Source organism: Lepidochelys kempii, chromosome 5 (assembly GCF_965140265.1).
Source record: "Lepidochelys kempii isolate rLepKem1 chromosome 5, rLepKem1.hap2, whole genome shotgun sequence".
NCBI classification, from domain to species: domain Eukaryota; kingdom Metazoa; phylum Chordata; order Testudines; family Cheloniidae; genus Lepidochelys; species Lepidochelys kempii.
The window spans coordinates 51953901-51976275 of NC_133260.1; the positions used below are offsets into that span (position 1 = coordinate 51953901).

General features: G+C 42.6%; 1 protein-coding gene across 2 annotated transcripts in view; it reads left to right on the forward strand.

Moving 5' to 3' along the window:
* The window catches only part of RASGRF2 (Ras protein specific guanine nucleotide releasing factor 2), a 215838-nt gene that overhangs the window by 83073 nt on the left and 110390 nt on the right, over positions 1 to 22375 (forward strand). For both annotated transcript variants that reach the window (XM_073344381.1, XM_073344380.1), the window contains exons 11-15: positions 10848 to 10914; positions 11743 to 11879; positions 17574 to 17656; positions 19337 to 19585; positions 19860 to 20251. In XM_073344381.1, coding sequence (XP_073200482.1) covers positions 10848 to 10914; positions 11743 to 11879; positions 17574 to 17656; positions 19337 to 19585; positions 19860 to 20251 — 928 coding nt within the window. The remainder of the gene's footprint in view (positions 1 to 10847; positions 10915 to 11742; positions 11880 to 17573; positions 17657 to 19336; positions 19586 to 19859; positions 20252 to 22375) is intronic.

Consider the following 22375-nt stretch of genomic DNA (forward strand, 5'->3'; position numbering starts at 1 on the left):
CACAGTTTCAACCAGTCTGCCTGGTGCTGTATTTAGGCTTACTGGGCTGTAATTGCCAGGATTACCTCGGTAACCTTCGTTAAAAAATTGGCATCACATTAGCTATCTGCCAGTCATACAGTACAGAAGCTGATTTAAGTGATAGGTTACATACCAGTTAGTGGCTCTGCAACTTTATATTTGAGTTCCTTCAAAACCCTTGGGTGAATACCATCTGGTACTGGTGACCTATTACTGTTTAGTTTATCATTTTGTTCCAGAACCTCCCCTACTGACACCTTAGTTTGGGACAGTTCCTCAGATTTGTAACCTAAAAGAATGGCTCAGGTGTAGGAATCTCCCTCTCTTCCTCTGCAATGAAGACTGGTGCAAAGAATTCATTTAGCTTCTTTGCAACAGCCTTGTGTTTCTTGAGTGCTCCTTTAGCACCTTGATCATCCAGTGGCCCCACTGATTGTTTGACAGCTTCCCTGTTTTTGGTGTATGTAAAAAAATGCTGCAGTTACTTTTTGTGTCTTTTGCTAGATTGCTCTTCAAATTCTTTTTTGGCCTTCCTAATTATAATTCTACACTTGACTTGCCAGAGTTTATGCTCCTGTTTATCTTCCTCACTAGGATTTGACTTCCAATTTTTAATGGATGTCTTTTTATCTCTAACAGCCTCTTTCACTCAGTTGTTTAGCTGTGGTGGCAATGGCATACATTTAGTTTGAGCCTCTTTTATGGTGTTTTTAAAGTTTCCATGCTACTTACAGCCATTCTTGTGACTCATCCTTTTAATTTCTGTTTAACTAGCTTCCTCATTTTTGAGTATTTTCCCTTTTGGAAATTAAATGATGCTGTGGTGGGTTTCTTTGGTATTCTCCCATACAAGAATGTTAAATTTAATTGTATTATGGTCACTATTACTGAGTGGTTCAGTTATATTCACCTCTTTGACCACATCCTATGTGCCATTTAGGACTAAATCAAGAATTGCCTCTCTCCTTGTGCATTCCAGGACTAACTGCTCCAAGAAGCAGTCATTAATGCTGTCTAAAATTTTATCGCTGCATCCTGTCCTGAGGTGACATATACCCAGTCAATATGAGGATAGCTGAAATCCCCCATTATTATTGGGTTTTCTGTTTTTGTAGTGTGGCAAAGTTCCTCCTCTACCTTGGTGGGTCTTGCGCTTATTGGCAGATTTGTTTGCATTGGAGCTTCACGGCAGCCCTCAGTTTGGCCGTTTTCGTGAACACACAGTCCAGGTCAACTCCTCCTGTGTCTGACTAGGAGTTGAGAGGTTTAGGGGGAACCCGGGCCCGCCCTCTACTCCAGGTTCCAGCCCAGGGCCCTGTGGAATGCAGCTGTCTAGAGTGCCTCCTGGATCAGCTGTGCGACAGCTACAACTCCCTAGGCTACTTCCCCATGGCCTCCTCCCAACACCTTCTTTATCCTCACCATAGGACCTTCCTCCTTGTGTCTGATAATGCTTGTACTCTTCAGTCCTCCAACAGTATGCGTTCTCACTCTCAGCTCCTAGTGCCTCTTGCTCCCAGCTCCTCACACGCACACCACAAACTGAAGTGAGCTCCTTTTTAAACCCAGGTGCCCTGATTAGCCTGCCTTAACTGAGTCTAGCAGCTTCTTGATTGGCTGCAGGTGTTCTAATCAGCCTGTCTGTCTGTCTTAATTGTCTCCAGAAGGTTCCTGTTTGTTCTGGAACCTTCCCTGTTACCTTACCCAGGGAAAAGGGACCTACTTAATCTGGGGCTAATATATCTGCCTTCTATTACTCTCCTGTAGCCATCTGGCCCGACCCTGTCACAGTAGCCTCTCTAATCTCTCTGAGCATTCCACAGTCACCATCCTCATCCTGGTTAGGTGGTTGGTAGTATCTTACTGCTTTACTCTGATTTTTCACACGTGAAATTTCTATCCATAGAAGCTATGGTGCAGTTTGATTCATTTAAGATTTTTACTATATTTGACTCTATCCTTTCTTTCACACATATGCCATTCCCCCATGGGCATGACCTACTCTGTCATTCCTATATATTTTGCATTCTGGTATTACTGTGTTCCTTTGATTGTTATCATTCCAGCAAGTTTCTAGGATGCCTATTATATCAACATCCTCATTTAATACCAGGCACTCAAGTGCACGCATCTTAGCATTTAGACTTCTAGCATAGTGTACAAGTACTTATAAAATTTGTCAATATTTAGTTGTCTGCCTTCATGTGATGTAATAGAATGGGACTCTTTTTTGTTGACTGTTTCTCTTCAGTTCCTACCTGTACTTTATCAAATTCTATCTGTCCTCTTTTCTAAGCTCTATAATATCCCCTTTAATAAATCCTCCCCTGGTGATGTCTCTGTCCAAACCATGTGCTCCTCTGCACCTGTCTGTTTTCCCCAGCCCTTAGTTTAAAAACTCCTCTATGACCTAGTTTACATGCCAGCAAGCTGGTTCCATTTTCGTTTAGGTGGAGCCTATGCTTCCTGCATAGGCCCTTCCTTTCCCAAAACATTCTCCGCTTCCTAGTAATCCCTTCTCTGAACATCACCATTTCAGCCATGCATGGAGACCCTGCAGTTCTTCCTGTCTAACTGGCCCTGCACATGGATCTGGAAGCATTCCAGAGAATGCTACCATGGAGGACCTGGACTTTAATCTCTTATCTAGCAGCCTAAATTTTGGCCTCTGGGACCTCCCTCTCCTACCTTTACCTATGTCAATGGTACCTACATGTACCACAACCACTGGCTCCTCCCAGCACTGCACATAAGTCTGTCTAGATGTCTTAAGAGATCCGCAACTTTTGCACCTGGCAGGCAATTTACCATGCGGTTTTCCCAGTCATCACAAACCCAGCTATCTATATTTCTAATGACTGAATCCCCCATTATTATTACCTGTCCCTTCCTAATAAGTGAGATTCCGTCCCCTGGAGAGGTATTCTCAGAGTGAGAGGATACCATGACATCATCTGGAAAGAAAAGTCCCATATAAGAGATTGTTTCCCCCCAGTCTAGTCTGATGTTCTCCTTCCCCAAGACTTTCATCCTCTTCAACACCACAGAGGCTGCCAGACTGCTCTATGGTGTCCCAGAAAGTCCCATCTATGTTCTTCTCTGTTTCCCTTAGGTCCTCCAGTTCAGCCACTCTAGTCTCAAGAGCCTGTAAATAAATAGCACCTGTCCCTTTTTTAAAGGGTCACTGTAAATTTGATTTTTTTTTTAACTTGATTTAAAAAAATCCATTTTCTGCCCTTCAAAAAAAATGTAGTTGTTTTGCTGGTCCCCTGCTGTGTTTCAATAAGGGTCTTTTATGCAGGCCCAGTAGCAGTAACACCAAGATTAGTGCCTCTACACCCTCCTCTCTCACTGTGGTATGTACATTCCTCTTGTTTCTATATGATTAAGCTTTGCTGCAGCTGTTCCTGATGAACAGTGTGAGAGAGCCTGGGGAAGAGTGTGTATGTGGTTTCTCCCCATCCCAGATCAGTGCATGAAAGGGACCATCAAAAAAAACCTACTGGAACAAATCTTGGTCTGATGCAGAGTGTAAGCAAATGAAAAACAGAGAAATATTTTTCCTCTAATCTTTTTCAGTTACTGTCAATTTAGAGCTACATGCAACAGCAGCAGGTCCAAAAATTTCAGATGGAAATGTGATTTTCCAAATCAACAGTGTCTCTTTTAAACAGGGTGAAAATATCATTCTTCATCCAGTCCCTAGAGAGGGAGCAAGAATGGGCTCTGCTTTTTCTAGCAGACTCTTAAACCTTTATTGGCAAAATAAGAGGAATTTCTTCTTCAGGTGCTTGCTCATATTGATTCCATTCTACGTGTGTGCGTGCCGACGTCTACAGTTGTCAGAGACTTTTGCCTTAGTGGTATCTGTAGGGCTGGCTCTGGCTGCACTCCTGCGTCGGTATATCAGGTGCCGCCTGCCCTACACCCTCTCAGTTCCTTCTTACCGCCTGTGGTGGTAGATTGGAGCGCCTATTTCCCTTGCTTCGCAAGTGGTCAGGGTCCCCCCCACCCCACTCCTTGAACCTTGTGTTCCAGCTGTAAATAGTTTGTTTATAGTAGATTAGTTAGTAAGTAGCTGTTAAGTACTGTGTCAGTTAGGGTCCTGGCAGGGACTTTCACCCAGGTGGGGCATGCCCCAGTCTCTGAGTTTTCAGCCCTTCAACAGACCTATGCCTGTTAATGACCTGCATGGTAGCTGTCTGAAGTGCCTGGGGGAAACCCATGTTAAAGAGAAGTGTCACATCTGTAAGAACTTTCATCCCAGGACACAGAAAGAACATGATATTCACTTAAGGGCCCTCCTTATGGAGGCCGCTCTTCGCCCAGCGTGGGAGCTGGCCCACCCAGACACAACACCCAGCACTTTTGCCTTGGTGCCTAGCACACCCCCGGCATCTGGCTCTTCCCAGCACTGATCCCCTTTGCCAGTGCCCAAGATGAAGAATGAGAAGAGGGACCCAGCACCAAGCAAGTCAGACCACGGGCATTGGGCAAAGGACCCTGCTTGGCCGCCCACACACACCAGAGCAGCAAGGGGGCATGCCCCTGGGGGACCTACTACCCCCTCTAAGGGATCCACCACTGACTCCAGTGAGTGGTAAGGGGACCCAGGCTGATGGTGCAGTCAATGCCCTCTCAGTTCCCTGTGCCCAGAAAGCAACATACTCTCCTGCTGCAGCTGGCACTGCGTGCGGCGATGGACCCGGCGAAGTGTCCCTACGAGGGCAAGCCAGCTGTGAAGGCCTCCCAGAAGGTGAATGAGTGCTGCCGGTCTCTGCAGCCAAGGCAGAATCCTTTGTTGTTGTGTCCTGGGTGCAGGTCGCTAGTTCACCACTACAGGTCGCAGGCACCGCACTCCTGGGCCTCATCCTTCGCGCCGGGCCTCACCCAGAGGGAGGTGCTGGTTGGCACCGGTTGTCTTCGCACTGACAGTCACTGTCTCTGCGAACACAGTCTCTGCTAACACAGTAGCGCGCCCCCTTCTCTGGCACCAGTCAGACCATTCGAGGCACCGGTCAACCATGGTGATGGTTAGCTGCCAGACCCAGACATCGATGGCCCTGCCCTGGTCACCGGAGGAGGATTTCTCCAACACGGAGAGGGATTTTCACCCCTAGCCAAGACAGCACCATTGTGACTGGGCTCTGGAGGGTGCATCCACCGCAGCGATGCTGACCTGGCAGCAGGGCCAGTGGCCAATGCAATGGCCATACTGGAAAGCCTGTGGTGTGCTGATAATGCTGATGCCCCTGTCTCACCAGCCCTTGGTTGCCACATCCGACAAACCCCAATCAGCACCGGCGGCACTGGGTTCATTGCAGGAAGCGCAGGCGGGTGCTGTGGTGAGCAAAAGGTGCCCACCGTGCAGGGGATGATGCCGCAGGCCCTCCCCCAGTGCTTCAGTCGTCCTCCTCTCCAGACGAGGCGGTGGCGGGGCCCTCCTGTGCTAGCCCACTAGATGACTTTAAGGAGCACCAATCCCTGCTCCAATGGGTGGCCGCCAATTTAGCCCTTGAGGTGGAAGAGATGGCAGTGCAATTGGACACGTTGATCAATGTGCTCTCCACATCCACCCTCGCACGTGTTGCACTCCCGGTGCACAAAGAGATCCTGAACATCGTCATAGCCCTCTGGCAAACCCCGTCCTCCATCCCACCCACTTCAAAGAGGGCCAAGAAAAAATATTTTGTCCCCACCAACAGGTTCGAATACTTATATACCCACCTGCCCCCGGGGTCATTGGTCATGTTAGCGGCGAATGAAAAGGACAGGCAGGGGCCTGCCAGTTCCACCCCCAAGAATAAAGAAACCAAGAGACTGGACCTTTTTGGAAGAAAAATTTATTCCACTGTCAGTCTCCAGTTCCAGGTAGTGAACCACCAGGCCCTTTTGGGGTGTTATAATTTTAACCTGTGGGCCATTCAGGCCGCCCCCACCACCAAAGCCTGGGCAGCCTCAGCAGGGATCTATAAGGAGAAGGGACACTGGGTTCAGTCTCCGCCGCCCTTTCTCCTCCTGCTCACCTGCACAATCTGGTTCACCGAAACACCATAGGGGCCAGAAGCGGGCTTTTAGAGGTGTGCTCGAGAGCAACACCCCAGTTGCCTCCCTGGATCTGCCCCATCTTTTCCACACCCATCTCCATCCCTACCGTTCAGCCTGGTCAAGAGTCACCTCGGACTATTGGTGCTAGAAATTGTGTCGCTGGGCTACACCCTTCAGTTTTTGGCCACCCCACCTCCTACTTACCCTCTTCCCCATCCCTCTTCAGGTACCCTTCTCATGAGCAACTCCTCGTTGAGGAGGTAAACAACCTCCTGCAACTGGGAGTGGTGGAGGAGGTCCCTCAGGAAATGCGGCGGAAAGGTTTCTACTCCTGCTATTTCCTGATTCCGAAGGCAAAAGGGGGCCTACGTCCCATTCTGGACCTGCAACGACTCAACAAGTACCTCATTTGAAGTTTCGCATGGTATCCCTGGCCTGCATCAGTCCCTCCCTGGATCTGGGAGACTGGTATGCTGTTCTCAGCTTGCAAGACACTTATTTCCATATCTCTATCTTCCAAGGACGCAGACAGTTCTTCCATTTTATGGTGGGCCAGTGCCATTTCCAGTTCATGGCACTCCCCTTTTTCCTCTCCTCAGCCCCTCAGGTCTTTACAAAATGCATGGCTCCAGCAGCAGCTTATCTGAGGCGTCGGGGGATCCAGGTCAATCCTTATCTCGAAGATTGGCTCATCAGGGGCAGATTGTGGGATCACGTACAGAGCAGCCTCGATCTGGTATGGACCACATGCTGTGACCTGGGCCTGTTAGTGAACGAAAAGGAATTGACTCTCGTACCAGTGCAATGGATAGAGTTTATTGGGGCGGTTCACAATTCCATGTGGGCCAGGGCATTCCTTCTGGAGACCCGTTTCTGAGCCATGTCGGACACAATCTCCTATGTGAGGGGCCACCTGCTCACCACTGCCCGCACTTGCCTAAGGCTGCTAGGCCACATCGCTGCTTGTACTTACATGGTCCGTCATGCCTGGCTCTACCTCCGGATGATGCAGGCGTGGTTGGCGTCGGTCTACATCCCCAAAGGGCATGACCTGGACTAGGTAGTCAAGGTCCTGGACCACATCCAGGTGTCACTGGCATGGACCCCGCATCCAGGTGGCTGGACCCTGCATCAGTGTTGCAGGGAGTCCCCTTCGTGGTCCTATTCCCATCACTGATTCTGGTGTCTGATGCCTCGGACCTAGGGTGGGGAGCCCACCGGGGCGAACTCAGTACACAGGGCTGCTGGTCAGGGGTTGACCACTCCTTCCACATAAATGTCAGGGAGTTCAGAGCAATTTGCCCAGCCTGGCCTGCCAGGCTTTTTGGTCCCAGTTACAAGGCAAAGTGGTTCAAGTCCTGACGGACACCACTGCCATGATGTTTTATATCAACAAGCAGGGCTGAGCCAGGTCATCAGCCCTCTGCCAGGGAGCCCTCAGACTATGGGACTTCTGTGTGCAGCATTCCATTCATCTCATGGAAGCACACCTCCCCGGAACCAGGAACGTATTAGCATATCACCTCAGAGGAACTTACCACAAGTTGTCTCTCCACCCTGATGTGGTCGACCAGATCTTCCAAAAGTGGGGGTCTCCCCAGGTGGACTTGTTCGTGACTTGCCAGAACAGGAAGTGCCAACGGTTCTGCTCGTTTCGGGGGGGTCCACAGGAGCTCCCTGTTGGATGCCTTTCTGCTTTCTTGGTCGGGGGCTCTGATGTATGCTTTCCTGCTGGTGCAGTTGTTTCACAAAGTCCTCATGAAGATCAAGCAGGACATGGACAAGGTCATCCTGATAGCCCCGGCTTGGCCTCACCAACATTGTTTTGGCATGCTCATGGTTTTGTCAGTGATGACCCCGATGCCACTGTCCCACTGGCTGGATCTCCTGTCGCAGAATCAAGGCAGGCTCCTGCACCTGAATCCGGCAGCGCTGCACCTCACAGCTTTGTTGCTCCATGATTAACTACTGAGGAGCAGGAATGTTCAGCCCGAGGCCAACAGGTCCTACTATGGAATAGAAAGCCCTCCACTAGAGTGATCTACCTGGCCAAATGGAAACAATTCATGTGCTGGGCTTTGGCCCAAGACGTTAGGCCTAAGCAGGCTTCGCTGCAGCTGATCCTGGACTACCTTATGCATCTCAAGCTCCAAGGTTTGTCTTTTTCATCAATTAAGATCCATTAGGCTGCCATAACAGCCTTTCACCGTCCGTTCCAGGGGAGATTGGTCTTTGTTCATAGCATGACGGTCCGGTTCTTTAAAGTTTGGAGCAGCTCTACCCTCAAGTCTGGGACTTGATAGGATGAAAGGTCGTCCAGTGTCCACCTAGAGAATTTCTTCTTGGATCATAGCCTGCATCCAGTTCTGCTATGATCGGGCAAAGGTGCCTCCACCGGTGATTGTAACCGCCCACTCAACTAGAGCACAAGTCTCGTCAGCAGCCTTCCTGGCCCATGTGCCAATTTCTGATAGCTGCAGGGCTGCCACCTGGTTGTCCATACGTATGTTCATGGCTCATTATATGCTTACCCAGCAGGTCCGAGATGACGGCTTCAGTAGAGCGGTGTTACAAGCCGCATGTCTGTGAATTCTGAGCCCACCTCCAGAGATGCTGCTTCTGAGTCACCTAGAATGGAATCGACAAGAGCAAGCACTCGAAGAAGAAAAAACGGTCACCTACCTTTTGTAACTGTTGTTCTTCGAGATGTGTTGCTCATGCCCATTCCATTACCCACCCTCCTACCCCTCTGTCGGGATTGCTGGCAAGAAGGAACTGAGTAGGGACTGTGGTGCCTGATATATCGACGGATGAGCACGGCACTCAAGGGGGCACCACAGCTGGCCCTACGGATACTGCTAAGGCAAAAGGCAAAAAACCGTGCACATGGGCACACGCACACCTAGAATGGAATGGACATTAGCAACATATCTTGAAGAACAACAATTATGAAAAGTTGGTAACTGTTTTTATTTAAATCCACATGTTTGTGGGCTTGTTGCCACCCTCTTGGGGTCACCAGAAAGCCAACTAATTGGCCAAGGTGTCAAACCCCTTAGCCCCTAACAGAGAAACAAAGGAGGGATATGAGAGGATGAAAGGTCAGATGCCAAGAAAGCCCCAGCTAACTTCATGGTATCATTCCCCTGGTCACAGCATGCCCAGTATCATTGCAGGCAGGGATTCTCATTTCCTTCTTTTTTTTTTTCCCAATTTTGCAACATAAAAGCTTCAAAAATAGACTCCAACGAGAAACTGCTGAGCTTGAATTAATATGCAAACTAGATACCATTAACTTGGGTTTGAATAGAGACTGGGAGTGGCTGAGTCATTACACATATTGAATCTATTTCCCCATGTTAAGTATCCTTAGACCTTCTTGTCAACTGTCTAAGTCGGCCATCTTGATTATCACTACAAAAGTTTTTTTTCTCCTGCTGATAATAGCTCATCTTAATTAGCCTCTTACAGTTCGTATGGCAACTTCCACCTTCTCTGTATGTATGTATGTATCTATCTATATCTATCTTCTTACTATATGTTCCATTCTATGCATCCGATGAAGTGGGCTGTAGCCCATGAAAGCTTATGCTCAAATAAATTTGTTAGTCTCTAAGGTGCCACAAGTACTCCTGTTCTTTCATTTCCTTCTGGTAGGTATATTAGAACTGCTGCAGTCTGTGTAATGTTCAGTGTGTGTTTGGTATTCTTATAAACTGTTTACATATTTGAATCCAAGAGGCTGAATTCTGAAGTCCCTTTTCAGCCAAAACTCTCAGTGAAAACAAGTTCCTAAATGGTACTCTCTAGTTTGAATTTGTTGGAGTTAGAGACAGTGTCAAATACCTATGTAAACTGATGCTGAACTTTCCTCTCCTTTGTTTAGTAGAGGTGTCAACCAATCCACTTCAGTAGAATTTCCAGGGGGTAATTTACAGAACTGGATTAAAACTAATTTAAAGAAAAATCAATTCTGCTTTCCTGCAGCAGCATACTCTACTGTATTGAACTTCTTAATAAATCTATAATTAAATTGCATGGGACACAATCAAGCTTTTATTGAGTGGGTTGGGTTTAGTCAGAGGCAAAGCATCACGCTTAAATAAGTATGTTCAAATTGGGGGGACAGTTTGCACTGATTTACACACAATGGGGAATCTTTTTCGTGTGGTACTGTGGGGCATAAACTTGAGCAAACTTTAGCTCTGAATGTTTATTCAAACTAATCAGAAAGACATTGGTTAGAAATGTTGCAAGAACAAGATTTCTTAGATTTCGAGTATTTTGTGATTTCATATGGGTCAGAAATAATGAAATCCATCTCTTCTGTATGTACTTTCACTTTCCATCACAGAAGAAACCACAGAGGGAGGAGTCACACAAACAGTACAGTACTGTAGAATGTAAACTAAATTTAGGGGAGCCTCATCAAGAGTCCTCCATTAATCTGATTCAGACTTTTCAGGAGTTTGATTATATCATCCAATTGATCTAACTGTGCTGGGATAAATTAGAGAGAGGGAAAGCAACAGCAATTTCTGTAAAAGTGAATATGTAATTGATTTATTTTAGTGTGGAAAATCCCATTATACATTATATTTTCTTTTCCCCTCCTGTTTCTGACGACGTTCTCTTTTCTTGAAAAACCTGTGTGTCCTAAACTCTCAAATTAAATGGTCTTTCTAAAATTAAATTCTAAGGAATCTTAAAAATAACTTTAATGGGAAGGGTTATTTCCCCTCCCCCAGAGTACTGAAAAATTGTCTTTGTTTCCATAGACAGGGGGTGTTCTCTCTTTAATAGAGTGCACGCTGATTGAGGAGCCAGATGTGAGTGATGATGATTGTAAGTTGCTTTAAGCTGTTTATATAATTAGAGCTCCGAAGCAGCTTTTAAAAAAAAAGTGTTACCCTTTGTTTATTTGTCAGCACAGCAAATGATATGTTTTACCTTTTCATTAAGTCTGAGAAGTAGTGTTAAAACCTGCATGTAAAAACTCTGTTAAAAATGTGTGTTTTGTTCTTGCTGATGATAAGATTTCAAGTAAATAGTTGAACCAGTGTAACAAATTATTTTCTGATTTTTGGGTGGAAATTCACACTTGAGGATCTTAACTGAACAAAATCCTGGCTTGAAAGAAGACAGGGATAATTACGTTTCTCAAAGCTTGGGGGGGAGGTGAAAGAATTGGCTGAGGTTGTGGAAAATTTTGTTCTGGACCCTGTAAATTGTAACTGCCGTCTTGTTCAAATTAAGTAACAAAGTATATTACCGTGCTTTTTTAAATTGTCTATTCACTTTGGTTCCAATCCCACAGATTAGGAACAGGGTGAACTTTGAGTGTAAGAATAGTTCCATAAAGTTCAATGATACTTCTCATGTGCTGAAAGTATAAAACGCATGGAGAAATATTTGTAGGATTAGGGCCTTATTTAGTAATTTGGAAAGTGTAATAATTCACAGCAGCACCCATTCATTAGTATTCATGTATTCATGTTTCCCAAACTTTTCTTGTTCTTGATGAACGTGAAAATGTGGTCACTGCTTTGGAGGGTAGGTTGTTGTTGGGCAGAGGAAGGTTTAAAATACTTTTTAGTGTAAATGTAAATAGTACTTTCTTTGACATATGGCTTTTAAATCACAACTGCTTGTTTTTTCCCCCGGATTGTGAAGTAAAAGGTTCTGGGCAAGTGTTTGGTCACCTTGATTTCAAGATTGTGGTTGAACCTACCGATGCTCCTCCTTATACTGTGGTACTGTTAGCTCCTTCACGACAGGAAAAAGCTGCGTGGACAAGTGATATAAGTCAGGTAACTTACGTTTTTCCTTATTTTTTTTTGGTTTGTTTCTTACCGATAACATCTGTTGCTGTGTGTTTCAACTAATCTCAAGGAGCTTTTGCCTTTTTCCAGGGTTTACTTGTTAGGATGAATACATAAGAAACCAAGTCTTTGCCTATTTTTACAGAGATTTTACACTTTGCTTTGTAAAAATTCATTAGTGTAAGGCAGAAAGGTGTTTTGCAAGACGTGGTTAGGAATGTGGAGTAGGCAGATGAATAACCCATGTAACATAACTGGCATTCATTTTTACTAGTTGTTAATATGTACCTGAGTGGACTTCTCTCTCGATTTAAAAAGAAGAGTCAGCCCTGTTAATTTGTGGTACTGCTAATTGCTATCTGCAATCTAAATGAAAAATCATTTATTTGTGACTTTTGAATCAGGAGGAAAATGTCTCCATTCCATTTCCATCTCATGCTATGTATATGTATCATATTCCATAGAGTAAGAGAATAAGATTAACTTGGTTTTCCCCCCCACATTGATAAGAAAATTAGATGAATGGATATAATACACAAGTAAGAAATATGATAGCTTGCAGGTGATTCACTTTGTTGTGAATGAGTGAAAATGAAAAAGCATTAAAATATTTTAATGGTGTGGACATCATTTAAAAAGATCATTATAATTTTACATCTCGGAAACTTGTTAAACAAAGAATTGCTAGAAACCTTTTAGGGGAAGAGGTTGAATACACAGCAAGAGTTTGCACTATACCATATCTGAACATAGCCATAGGATTTACCTTTGATGATTGCATATAAAAATATGAAATGACAATTTGGACTAGTGCCAGAGTCCTGACTTAGAGCTCTATCAGCCCTCTGTTAATCAGAAGGAATAACTGATTAGCGATCACCGTAAAGGCAAGTTTCAGTCTGGAATTTGATGCTCTCCTATAGTAACATTTCTGGTAAGTGAATCTAATACATTTGAAATTGCTTTTTTTAAAAAAAGAAACCCTCTGCATTTTTTTGGTCTGGATAAACGGTTTTGGAATAAAATAAGTAAGATGGTGGATAAAATTTTGAAAAGCACCTACATGACTTAGGAGCCTAGGTTTCATTGGAAGTCAAGTAGCATTTAAACTTCCAAATGTCTAAGTCATTTACATGCTTTTGAAAATTTTATCCAGAGTTCTTACACTGGATGAATAACGATAAAGTAAAAATATATAGCTATAATATTGACCTTTTTTTTTCAATTTCAAGAGCCAAATGTTTAAAACTATAAATTCAAAGGCCCTTTCAATGGCAGCTTTGTGTAGCAGCAAAAAGACCTCATCTGAAAAATCACATGCATTGCTGGGATTGGTATAATTGCTTTAAAGCAGCAGTGCAGTCTCAGGACCACACATTCATATTTGCCTTTTTGGTTTGGTGTAGTGGAAGAGATAATAAATAAAGAATCCCAGGGAGAATGCCATGGAACTCCCACTAAGTTACAAGTTTTGGATGAAAATTGAATAATAAGAATTGCCAAATCGGATCAGACTAGTAGGGCTTCTTGACAAGTTTCTTGTCCCTGACAGGGCTCAGGACCAGCTGCATAGAAACCCTGTAGTAGACAATTATTGAGTAAGTTGCCCAATAAGTGATTTTTCCTCTTAACCCACTACTACTGCTCTGAAGGAGGGCATAGGGGCCATACGAATGGAAAGGTAAACAATAAGAATCTTATTATTTCAGATGTGTGCATTTAATTAGGTCTGCAAAAATGTGCAGAGCGTGGCACTCAAATGAGCACTTTTTTACTGCGTTGCCATTAGTGCACATGATTAGTCTAGTTGTGTGCATAATCATGGGTATTGCACTTATAAATAAGGTGTGCAAATGCACACACACAACTTTAATTTTAGACCCTGAATTTTACTTTAATGATTGGATGACCTTCAACAAATAAAGGAAATCAAAATGTATTCAGAAAGAAGAGCAAGTATGAGGAAATGAGTTGTTGGCAAATGCCATTGTTATATAGTTATCCACTCTACGGTTGCCATGGACAAGTTACTGAGCAAAAAATTAGCAATAATATAAGTCTTAGGAATCACAGAATCAGGAAGAAAAATTCACTCCTTCCATATTAACTACAGTTCCTGATTCTTTGTATCCTTAAATAACTTTCGCATACAGTATTTGTGGTGAGAACTGTTAGCAATCTTCTTTCACCTTTTACCTCAGCCAGCACTGATCTGAAGCATTGGTGTCTTTCTGTTTTTTCTCAACAGTGTATTTTAAGTCTTGGGTTTTTTTATTATAGCATTGCCCTCTCCTGTCCGTTTTGACAGTCTGGGCGGTGAACCCAGGCTACCAAGACTCTGAACCAGCAACAACTGTAATATTTAAAATCTTGTTTTACCCAGTTTGTCCTATGTGGAAGAAATGAGATCCATTAATTTATTTTCAGCCTGTCTTTTTGTGGAGTTAAAGAGCTTATTTAACTGATGGGTCTTTCCCAACTTCTGTATCCTTGGGAAGAGAAAGAGTTTGAATATAGCTTATTCTTCTCTGCTTTGCCTTTGTGCTGAAGTAAACATTCATAGACTTTTTCCTACATTTTTATGTATCTCAAGAGAATGCCCAAACACATCTTGTAAATTGTTGCTAGAAGGGCAAAGTCAAAGAATATGACAACTGTAACTATACATAACCATCACTGCCAAGCTTTATGTAACAAATGTCCTTCCTATAATAATAATAATAATAATAATAATAATAAATAATAAATTAATAGTAGGATGTGGTAAGTCCACCACAGATAAGGGGTGAAATGAAATGGAGGTTCCCAATTCTAGGAGTAGAAAAACTTAGAAAGTTCTAGTTCTGATTGGACTTGGACTTTGATGAAAATTTGTTGGTGATACTAGAAATTGCAGAAAGCCAAGCCCTGTTGCAACAATGTGGAAATGGCAATTTATGAAAAGATTGACAGTGTGTTTTAATACTATACTGAGCTACCTTATTATCAGTTTTTATTACTTTATGTATCACAGTACAGAACCTACAGCTCTCTGAAATGAAAAGCCTAATTGTGCTTGCCTTGCTTATATGAGTAGTCCCACTGAAGGGAATCAAGTGAGTAAAGCTAGCAGAATTTGACATAAAGGGATGAATTCAGCTATTACCCCAGGATAAATTTGGTTTAACTGAACTGACTGTTGAAACTAGGACAGAATTAGGTCCCAGATTTGTACTGAGTTTTAATACTGTAATGGGAAAAAACATCACTTCTGAATTTGTACATATTCATCTTAGTCTGACAGTGTCATCATTGACTTTTGACTTTAAAGCCATTACAGGAATACAATTATGAAATCTGTGAATGTAAAATAAGAATTGGACGCTAGTGGTTTGTTCAGAATATATTTCAGGATTTTGGTAAAACACTTCACATGAAATCTTGATCCCTTTAAAGTCAATGGAAAGACTCCCAATGACTTTCAGTGCGCTAGGATTTTGCCCTTAGAATTAGTAGCATAACAATTTACTGTATATTTTTGACATGCAAGTGGCATAAGATTATTTGTTTCAGTTTGTTATTCAAGTTCTGTTTGTGTTTTTTCCTTACCTGGTTCCTAGTGATCGTAGGTCGTCTAATAATCACAGAGAAATTAATTTTGTGCAATGTTTTAAGAAACAAATTTTTCTCCTGAAAAATATGCCGTGTTAAAATGTGCTAGTTCTGCTTGCATCTTTGTTAGTTCTGATGAATACTGCCCTTTTCCTACTGAACCTCTTGCCTTACGGTCATATATCCAGGGCCAGCGTTAGGAAAAATGGTGTCCTGGGCGAATTTGTGTTTTGGTGCTGCTGGCCCCTGCTGCCTCCCCAGGCTTCCCCCCATTGCCCCCAGGCCCCACTGCCTCTCTCACCACCATTGCCCCAAGCTCCCGTCTGTGACCTTGCACCCCAAGCCTGCCCTGCTTCTGGCCTCTTGACCATGGCACCCTGGGCAGTCGCCCACGTTGCCCACCCGTAAAGCCAGCACTGCCTACATCACAGCTGTCATCTTTCCAGCTAAGGACTGGAAGTGTCTACCTGTGGAGACTGTCAATACCACTCCTTAATTGGCTAGAGGGGTCATGGATGAATTGGCTGAGGTACTTTCACCCCAGGAGCTAAAAAGGCGGCTGCTGCAACACCTCCAACTCTTGCTAATCTGGACAGGAAAAACACGGTTATTTCCATTAAATATATTACATTTTTGTATTTTTAATAACCCATTTGATAAAACCAGTACTGGAACGTTGACTGGATTATACCCTGTAGTTGGACTTTTCAAATCACAACAAAAAACTAATATACAAATAATGCAGTTTATACATATGTGGATATGGTATTCATAAATTTTAAGGCCGGACAAGGCCATTATTATCATCTAGTCTGACCTCCAGCATAACACAGGCCATTTGTTATAAGATATTTCAAAGCCAGTACTTATATTCATTGTGCTTCCATTCAGTTCAATGTATATTACCATGAAGGAGTAACATATATATACTTATGGCACTAGATGAATAAAATTAGAAAGCATCATAAAAACAGGAGGTCCACATGGAGCTTACAGTTAGTAGGCATTGCGAGCCTAATCCAGTGGGAATATCTCCGTTGACTTCCATGGACATTTCATCAGGCCCTGTAGTTTCTATACCGAAACCTTTTAAAGTCTGTGGTGATGGGTAGACTTTCAGATCTTATAAGGGACAGGCACTAGCTGCAGACCTTAAAGTCTCTTTAACAAATCTCTACAAAGTTTGTCATTTATCTTTGCTTTAAGGGCACCTCAGAAATTATACTCTGTGGGTGAGATTCTGTGCTGCACCTCTTAGAGGGGGAGCCCAGAGGGAAGTGGGGTTTCCTGGCTTTAAGCCACCTTTGTGTCCTCCTGATCCTGGGCTGCATAATTTAGACAGCCCTGGGGTCTAAATTACAGCAGCAGCCTCTCTGGACTACTATTTGGGTTGCAGCAGTGCCCAGAACTTCTGCAGCGCTATGTGCTGCAGCTCCACCCCAGTCATGCCCTTCCTGCCCCCAGCCCCAATCCCAGCACACCCTTTGTGCTAGGACTTGCAAGGGAGTCTTTAGAAGACAGCCATAACAGCTGTCTTTCTTAGTGCCTGCACTGGGGAAATTTGCCCGTGACTGGATCTAGGGTTTTTAGAGCCTATTTACATCATTATGGCCCTCTTACTGAGCATAAAGGGATCAGAGCGGGGCTGAGGATCTTGCCAGGCATGTCTATAAATCTTTCTCATTTCCTTGCAATACACCTAGGTTTATTGATCTTAAAAATATCACAGGGGATGTTGGAGGTGTTTTAATCTTGTTGAATCAAAGCATCCTTCATTTACGGTTTAAAAACAGTTTTAGCTTATCAAACTGTGTTGACCAGTTCATCAGTTTGTGTACATTGGCATAGAGCCATTGACTTTAATGCATCAGTGGTGCAAAGTGAACTTGTCAGGGCAGGCTGAAGAATCTTGTCCATTGTATTTTCTTCTTCATTATTGTTAGCTTTATTTATTTTTTAAAAATCTATTTTAGCTATCTGTTCACACCCTCTGAACACAATGTTTTAGGATTACAGCGATGAAGGAAATGTGAAACTATATTCTTTTTACATTGTTTTCATTTTAATGATTCTTGACTTTCATTTTCACAGTGTATTGACAATATAAGATGCAATGGTTTAATGACCATAGTGTTTGAAGAAAACTCTAAAGTCACTGTGCCACATATGATCAAGTGAGTGCAACACATGTTTTACAGTGGAATAATGTAGGGTTTTTTTATTATTGAAAGCTTAACATGATGGACAGATTGGAACTTTGAAATGTAACCATTTTGTACAGTTTTGTTGCATGGGATTAATCCTACATCCCAAAATATATACCAGTACTATTTAAAAAGCTCATGGTTTGGGGGGGGGGGGGGGACCTGACTCATGATTTTTTCAGATTTGGGGTTGACAGTATGGCCTACTAGTCACAAAAGCTCTGACTTTCAAGTATTTCTGTAGTTGTGTGCATTCTTGTTCCTTCAGATGAATACATGTAAAATTGTTAGTTCTGAAGTATTAACCTACCGGTAATATTTATTCTCTGTGATACTGCTCATGATTTTATTAATTACATTTTAAAAGGTATGCAAAATATAGGCAAGTACAGACAGGTACAATTTATCAAAGTACTTTATCATAGCAGCTACAATTTTCTTTTCCTTGCTGCGTCCATCTTTGAGATGCCATAAATTTAACTGATCGCATCAAGGTAACATAATTAATTAGAAATACACTTCCCCCTCGTCCCCGGTCCCCCAAACTCTCTCTTTTCATCATTTATTTTTTCCTAGAATTGTCACTTTTATTTGTAGGTAGCAATTTTCAGTACTTGATTTCAAAATCATAACATAGGAGTACCTCTGAGTTCCCTTACTCTTTCACATGTATATTATCTACCTTCATCTACTATAAATGTTAAGAAATAGAACAGAATGTCAGTAGTCCTTTGTGACTTTGGTTGCTACTGGGTCATTTCTCCTTCTGGGCCTACATTGTACCAACAGGTCTCTTGGCAGCACCTTATATAAATATTGCTCTCCCATTCTGCACCTTGATGTATCCAAAGAGAGCATGTGATTCTCTCTCTTTGGCACATATCAGGAGGATCAATGTTAGGTCTGATACTTTTTCTTTAATGTCTAGAAATAATGGACTTTTTCTTATTTTGATTTTGTTTCATGATTCTGCAATACAAACATTACTATTACCTATTAAGTGTTGACAGTATGCTCAGCACTTTATGAAAAATAAAGACGTAGTCCCCATCCCAAAGAACTTGCATTCTGAGCAAGCCTGATAGGATAATACCAACATATCTGAGATCAATACCATGTTTCAGAGATTTTGTCTCCTCTCTATTTGACTTTGCAAGTGTACTGATTTTTAAAAGTGTGTTATTGTTTCAGATGTCTGCACTTGATGAATCAAACAATTTCTCTGCCACTTCAGTAAGAGCCTAACAAAGAAAAAATGTGTTTTCCACTTCATGCAGGGAGGAAGTTAGGTGGAATATCTTGACTGTGGGTCCTAAGAGAACCAAAAGTGCTGCAGAAAAGATCAGCCAATGTTTTTAAAGGAAATCTCAGCTTAGTCTACTCCTCTCTCCTGCAAATGAATTCTTTTTGTAAAAACTGAACAAAATACAATTTTGCAAAGTTGACTGTGACAAAAAGGTTTCATGGTGTAAAATGAAATTTAATTTTAAAGCATTTTTTAGCTTACATATTTTCTTGTAATGTTAGAAACCCAGAAAATACAGTATAGTTGAATTGAATCTATGGTGATGGGTGCATTAAAAATTATATATTTACAGGACAGTAAAGAATCTACTCTTTTGAAACTTGTTCTTATAATTTATTATGTAGATCTGATGCTCGTCTTCATAGAGATGATATTGATATCTGCTTCAGCAAAACATTAAATTCCTGCAAAGTGCCCCAAATTCGTTATGCAAGTGTGGAACGCCTCTTGGAGAGATTAACAGACTTGCGCTTTCTTAGTATTGATTTTCTTAATACTTTCCTGCATACTTACCGCATATTTACTACTGCAACAGTTGTACTGGAGAAACTCTCAGATATATACAAAAGGCCTTTCACCTCCATTCCAGTCAGGTAAACTCTGTTTCTTCTTCTGTCATGAGATTATTGTTAGAATGGTCCTTTTCCGCCATGTAAATAATCAGAGGTAGGGGAGGATTGGGGGAATGGAATTTTTTTTTTTTTAAACAATACATGATGTATAAATACATTTTAGTTTTATCCCCTAGCCTTCAGGAGCAAATAATATAAATATGTTGTTCACAAAAAGCACATTTGTGAATGTTTTTCATTAAATCTGTTTGTACTCGCTAACATTAATTTTGCTTTTTGTGTGTCTTACTCATAGGTCTTTGGAATTGTTTTTTGCTACCAGTCAAAACAACAGAGGAGAACACCTGGCTGATGGGAAGTCACCACATCTTTGTCGCAAATTCTCATCTCCTCCCCCACTGTCACTCTCTAGAACTTCCTCACCTGTCAGAACCAGAAAACTCTCATTGACTAATTCACCACTGAACTCAAGAATAGGGGCTTTAGATCTCTCTACTTCGTCTGTTGCCAGCAGTCCTACCTCAAGTTACAGCCCGGCCACATCCCCACCACCCACTGCTAGCAAAGTACCGCTGGACCTCAGCAAGGGCCCCTCCTCCCCTGAACAAAACCCTGGATCCATAGAAGAGAATTTAGAGAATCCTCGCATTGATCTGTGTAACAAGCTAAGAAGAAGCATTAGAAGAGGTATTATATAACTGCAGTATATTGAGTATTATATTGGAAAATATAGCAGTCACCAATATAAACTGAACACTTGGCAGATGACTGCAACCCAGTATCTGGGCTAAAGTAAATGTTTCCCACTGCTTAGTAAAACAGTTCCTTTTTTCAGTAATCCAGTGCTCATATTTTTATTTTTGTTATAGTAGATGTTTTGTTCAAATTCCCAGTGCTCCACTGTTTTTGCATCTGGTGTTACCAGTAGGAATAGCAATGTGGCAGAATGGAACACATCAACAATGGCCCTTCAAAGAACAGGGAGAAGAGTAAATGGGATTGAGGGGAAAGAGTTCAACTATCCTGTGTGCCAAAGGGAACAGAAATTAGTTAATGGAACTTCCCTGGTACCTTCCGGAAATAAATGTGAGATGTGCTCCCTTTGTGATATGACTTGTAAAGTATTCCCCTGAAAAAGAAGGGTTCTGAACAATGTAAAGAACTCATCTGCTTTGACAAGTCTGCATGATAAGGTTAGTTCTGCTCTGAGTGTTTGTGCACATATATTTTCCACTGCAGGCATATGTGCACCTAGTGCACTCAAGTCAGAGACTTTTGCCAGAATTACCACTAGGTGGTGCAGATGCTGGCCCCATATGCAGAGCCAAGGGCATAAAGAGGGGCAGAGCCACCGCCTTCTTCTCAGTTTCTTCTTTTTGCCTGTGGCGGGAGTTGAAGCTTCGCATAGGTCTTGAGCTTCTGGTAGCCAGCTTTAAGAAAGAGTTTCTCTTACTGTATATAGTTATAGTTCACTTTAATGTTAGTTCTAGTATAATTTAAGAGAGATGAGATAGGTAAGGTGATACTCTTTATTGGACCAACTTCTGTTAGAGGAAGAGACAAGCTTTCTATCTACACAGTTCTTTATGTCTGGCAAAAGAAATCAGAGAGTCTGATCTGAGCACAAGTTGAGACAGATAGTTAAGCCTAAGGGGTAACACTTGAGATAGAGTTGGCAATACAGGTTAGATTGTTATGCAAAAGTGGTTTGAAGTAGGCCACTAAATGTTAGCAGACAGGTATATGTTACAGATTGTAATGAGCCATGAAACCAGTGTTACCCCTTATGCTTTACTATCTGTCCCAACTAGTATTTAGCTCAACCACTCATTTCTTTCCCCAGTCCTGAAGAAGTATTCAATGTAGTTCAAAAGCCTGGCTCTTCCACCAACAAAAGTTGGTTCAATAAAAAGTATCACCGCACCTATTTTGTTTCTCTCATATCCTGGGACCAACATGGCTACAGCAAGGCTGCCAACTAGTATAGTTTATGCAGTTAGTTAGCTGTTTCTGGGATTTTTGTCATGCAGAAATCCCCAGAATTTAAACAGTGTACCAGGTGCAGGGTTGTTTTCTTTGTCAGTGGCAGGCACAAAAATTACCTAGTTTGCTTAGGTGAGGGACATGTGAAGGATAAATGTCTTATCTATACCTCATTTCCGATGAGGACAAAGGAAGAGGAATTTCTTAAAAATTCATCTTCTCAGACAGGCAATGTATTCTGGTTCAGAGTCTGAACCTAACCATGAAAGAAAGGAGAGTTCTCCATGAGCAGTGCCCATCCAGCTTCCAAGGCTCCAAAGCTAGATTCAGGTGAGAGATGTCATTCTCTTCCTTTTCTATGGTCTCCTTGAAGTGCTCAAAATCATATGAGACTGATAGACCGCTGAAGTCTCACTATTTGTCCCACCAAAAGGCACTAAAAAGTATCCTAGTGCTGAGTCAAGGTCTTGTTGTAAGCACCATCAATCACCGACACTGCTGACTCTGGTGCTTTCATCTTTATTGGCGAGATCTTCAATCCCGGAACCGTTGGATCCAGTATCAGTTTTGGCAACTGTTCACTCACCTCCACTGTTTGTGCAATCGATGCTGCAGGTGTTTCTCATGACAAAAGATTTGTTGTGTTTTCTGATGGACTCACCTTTGCTACTCCAACTGCAGTCAGAGTTGCCTGAACTATGTGGGTACCACCGACTATGGTGCTGGAAACAGAAACATCCATTAATGGTTGGGGGCCCCATCTGGGTCAACTTCGGGCTCTGGCACTTTGTAAACATTAGGAGGTTTCATTCCACATAAATATAGGGG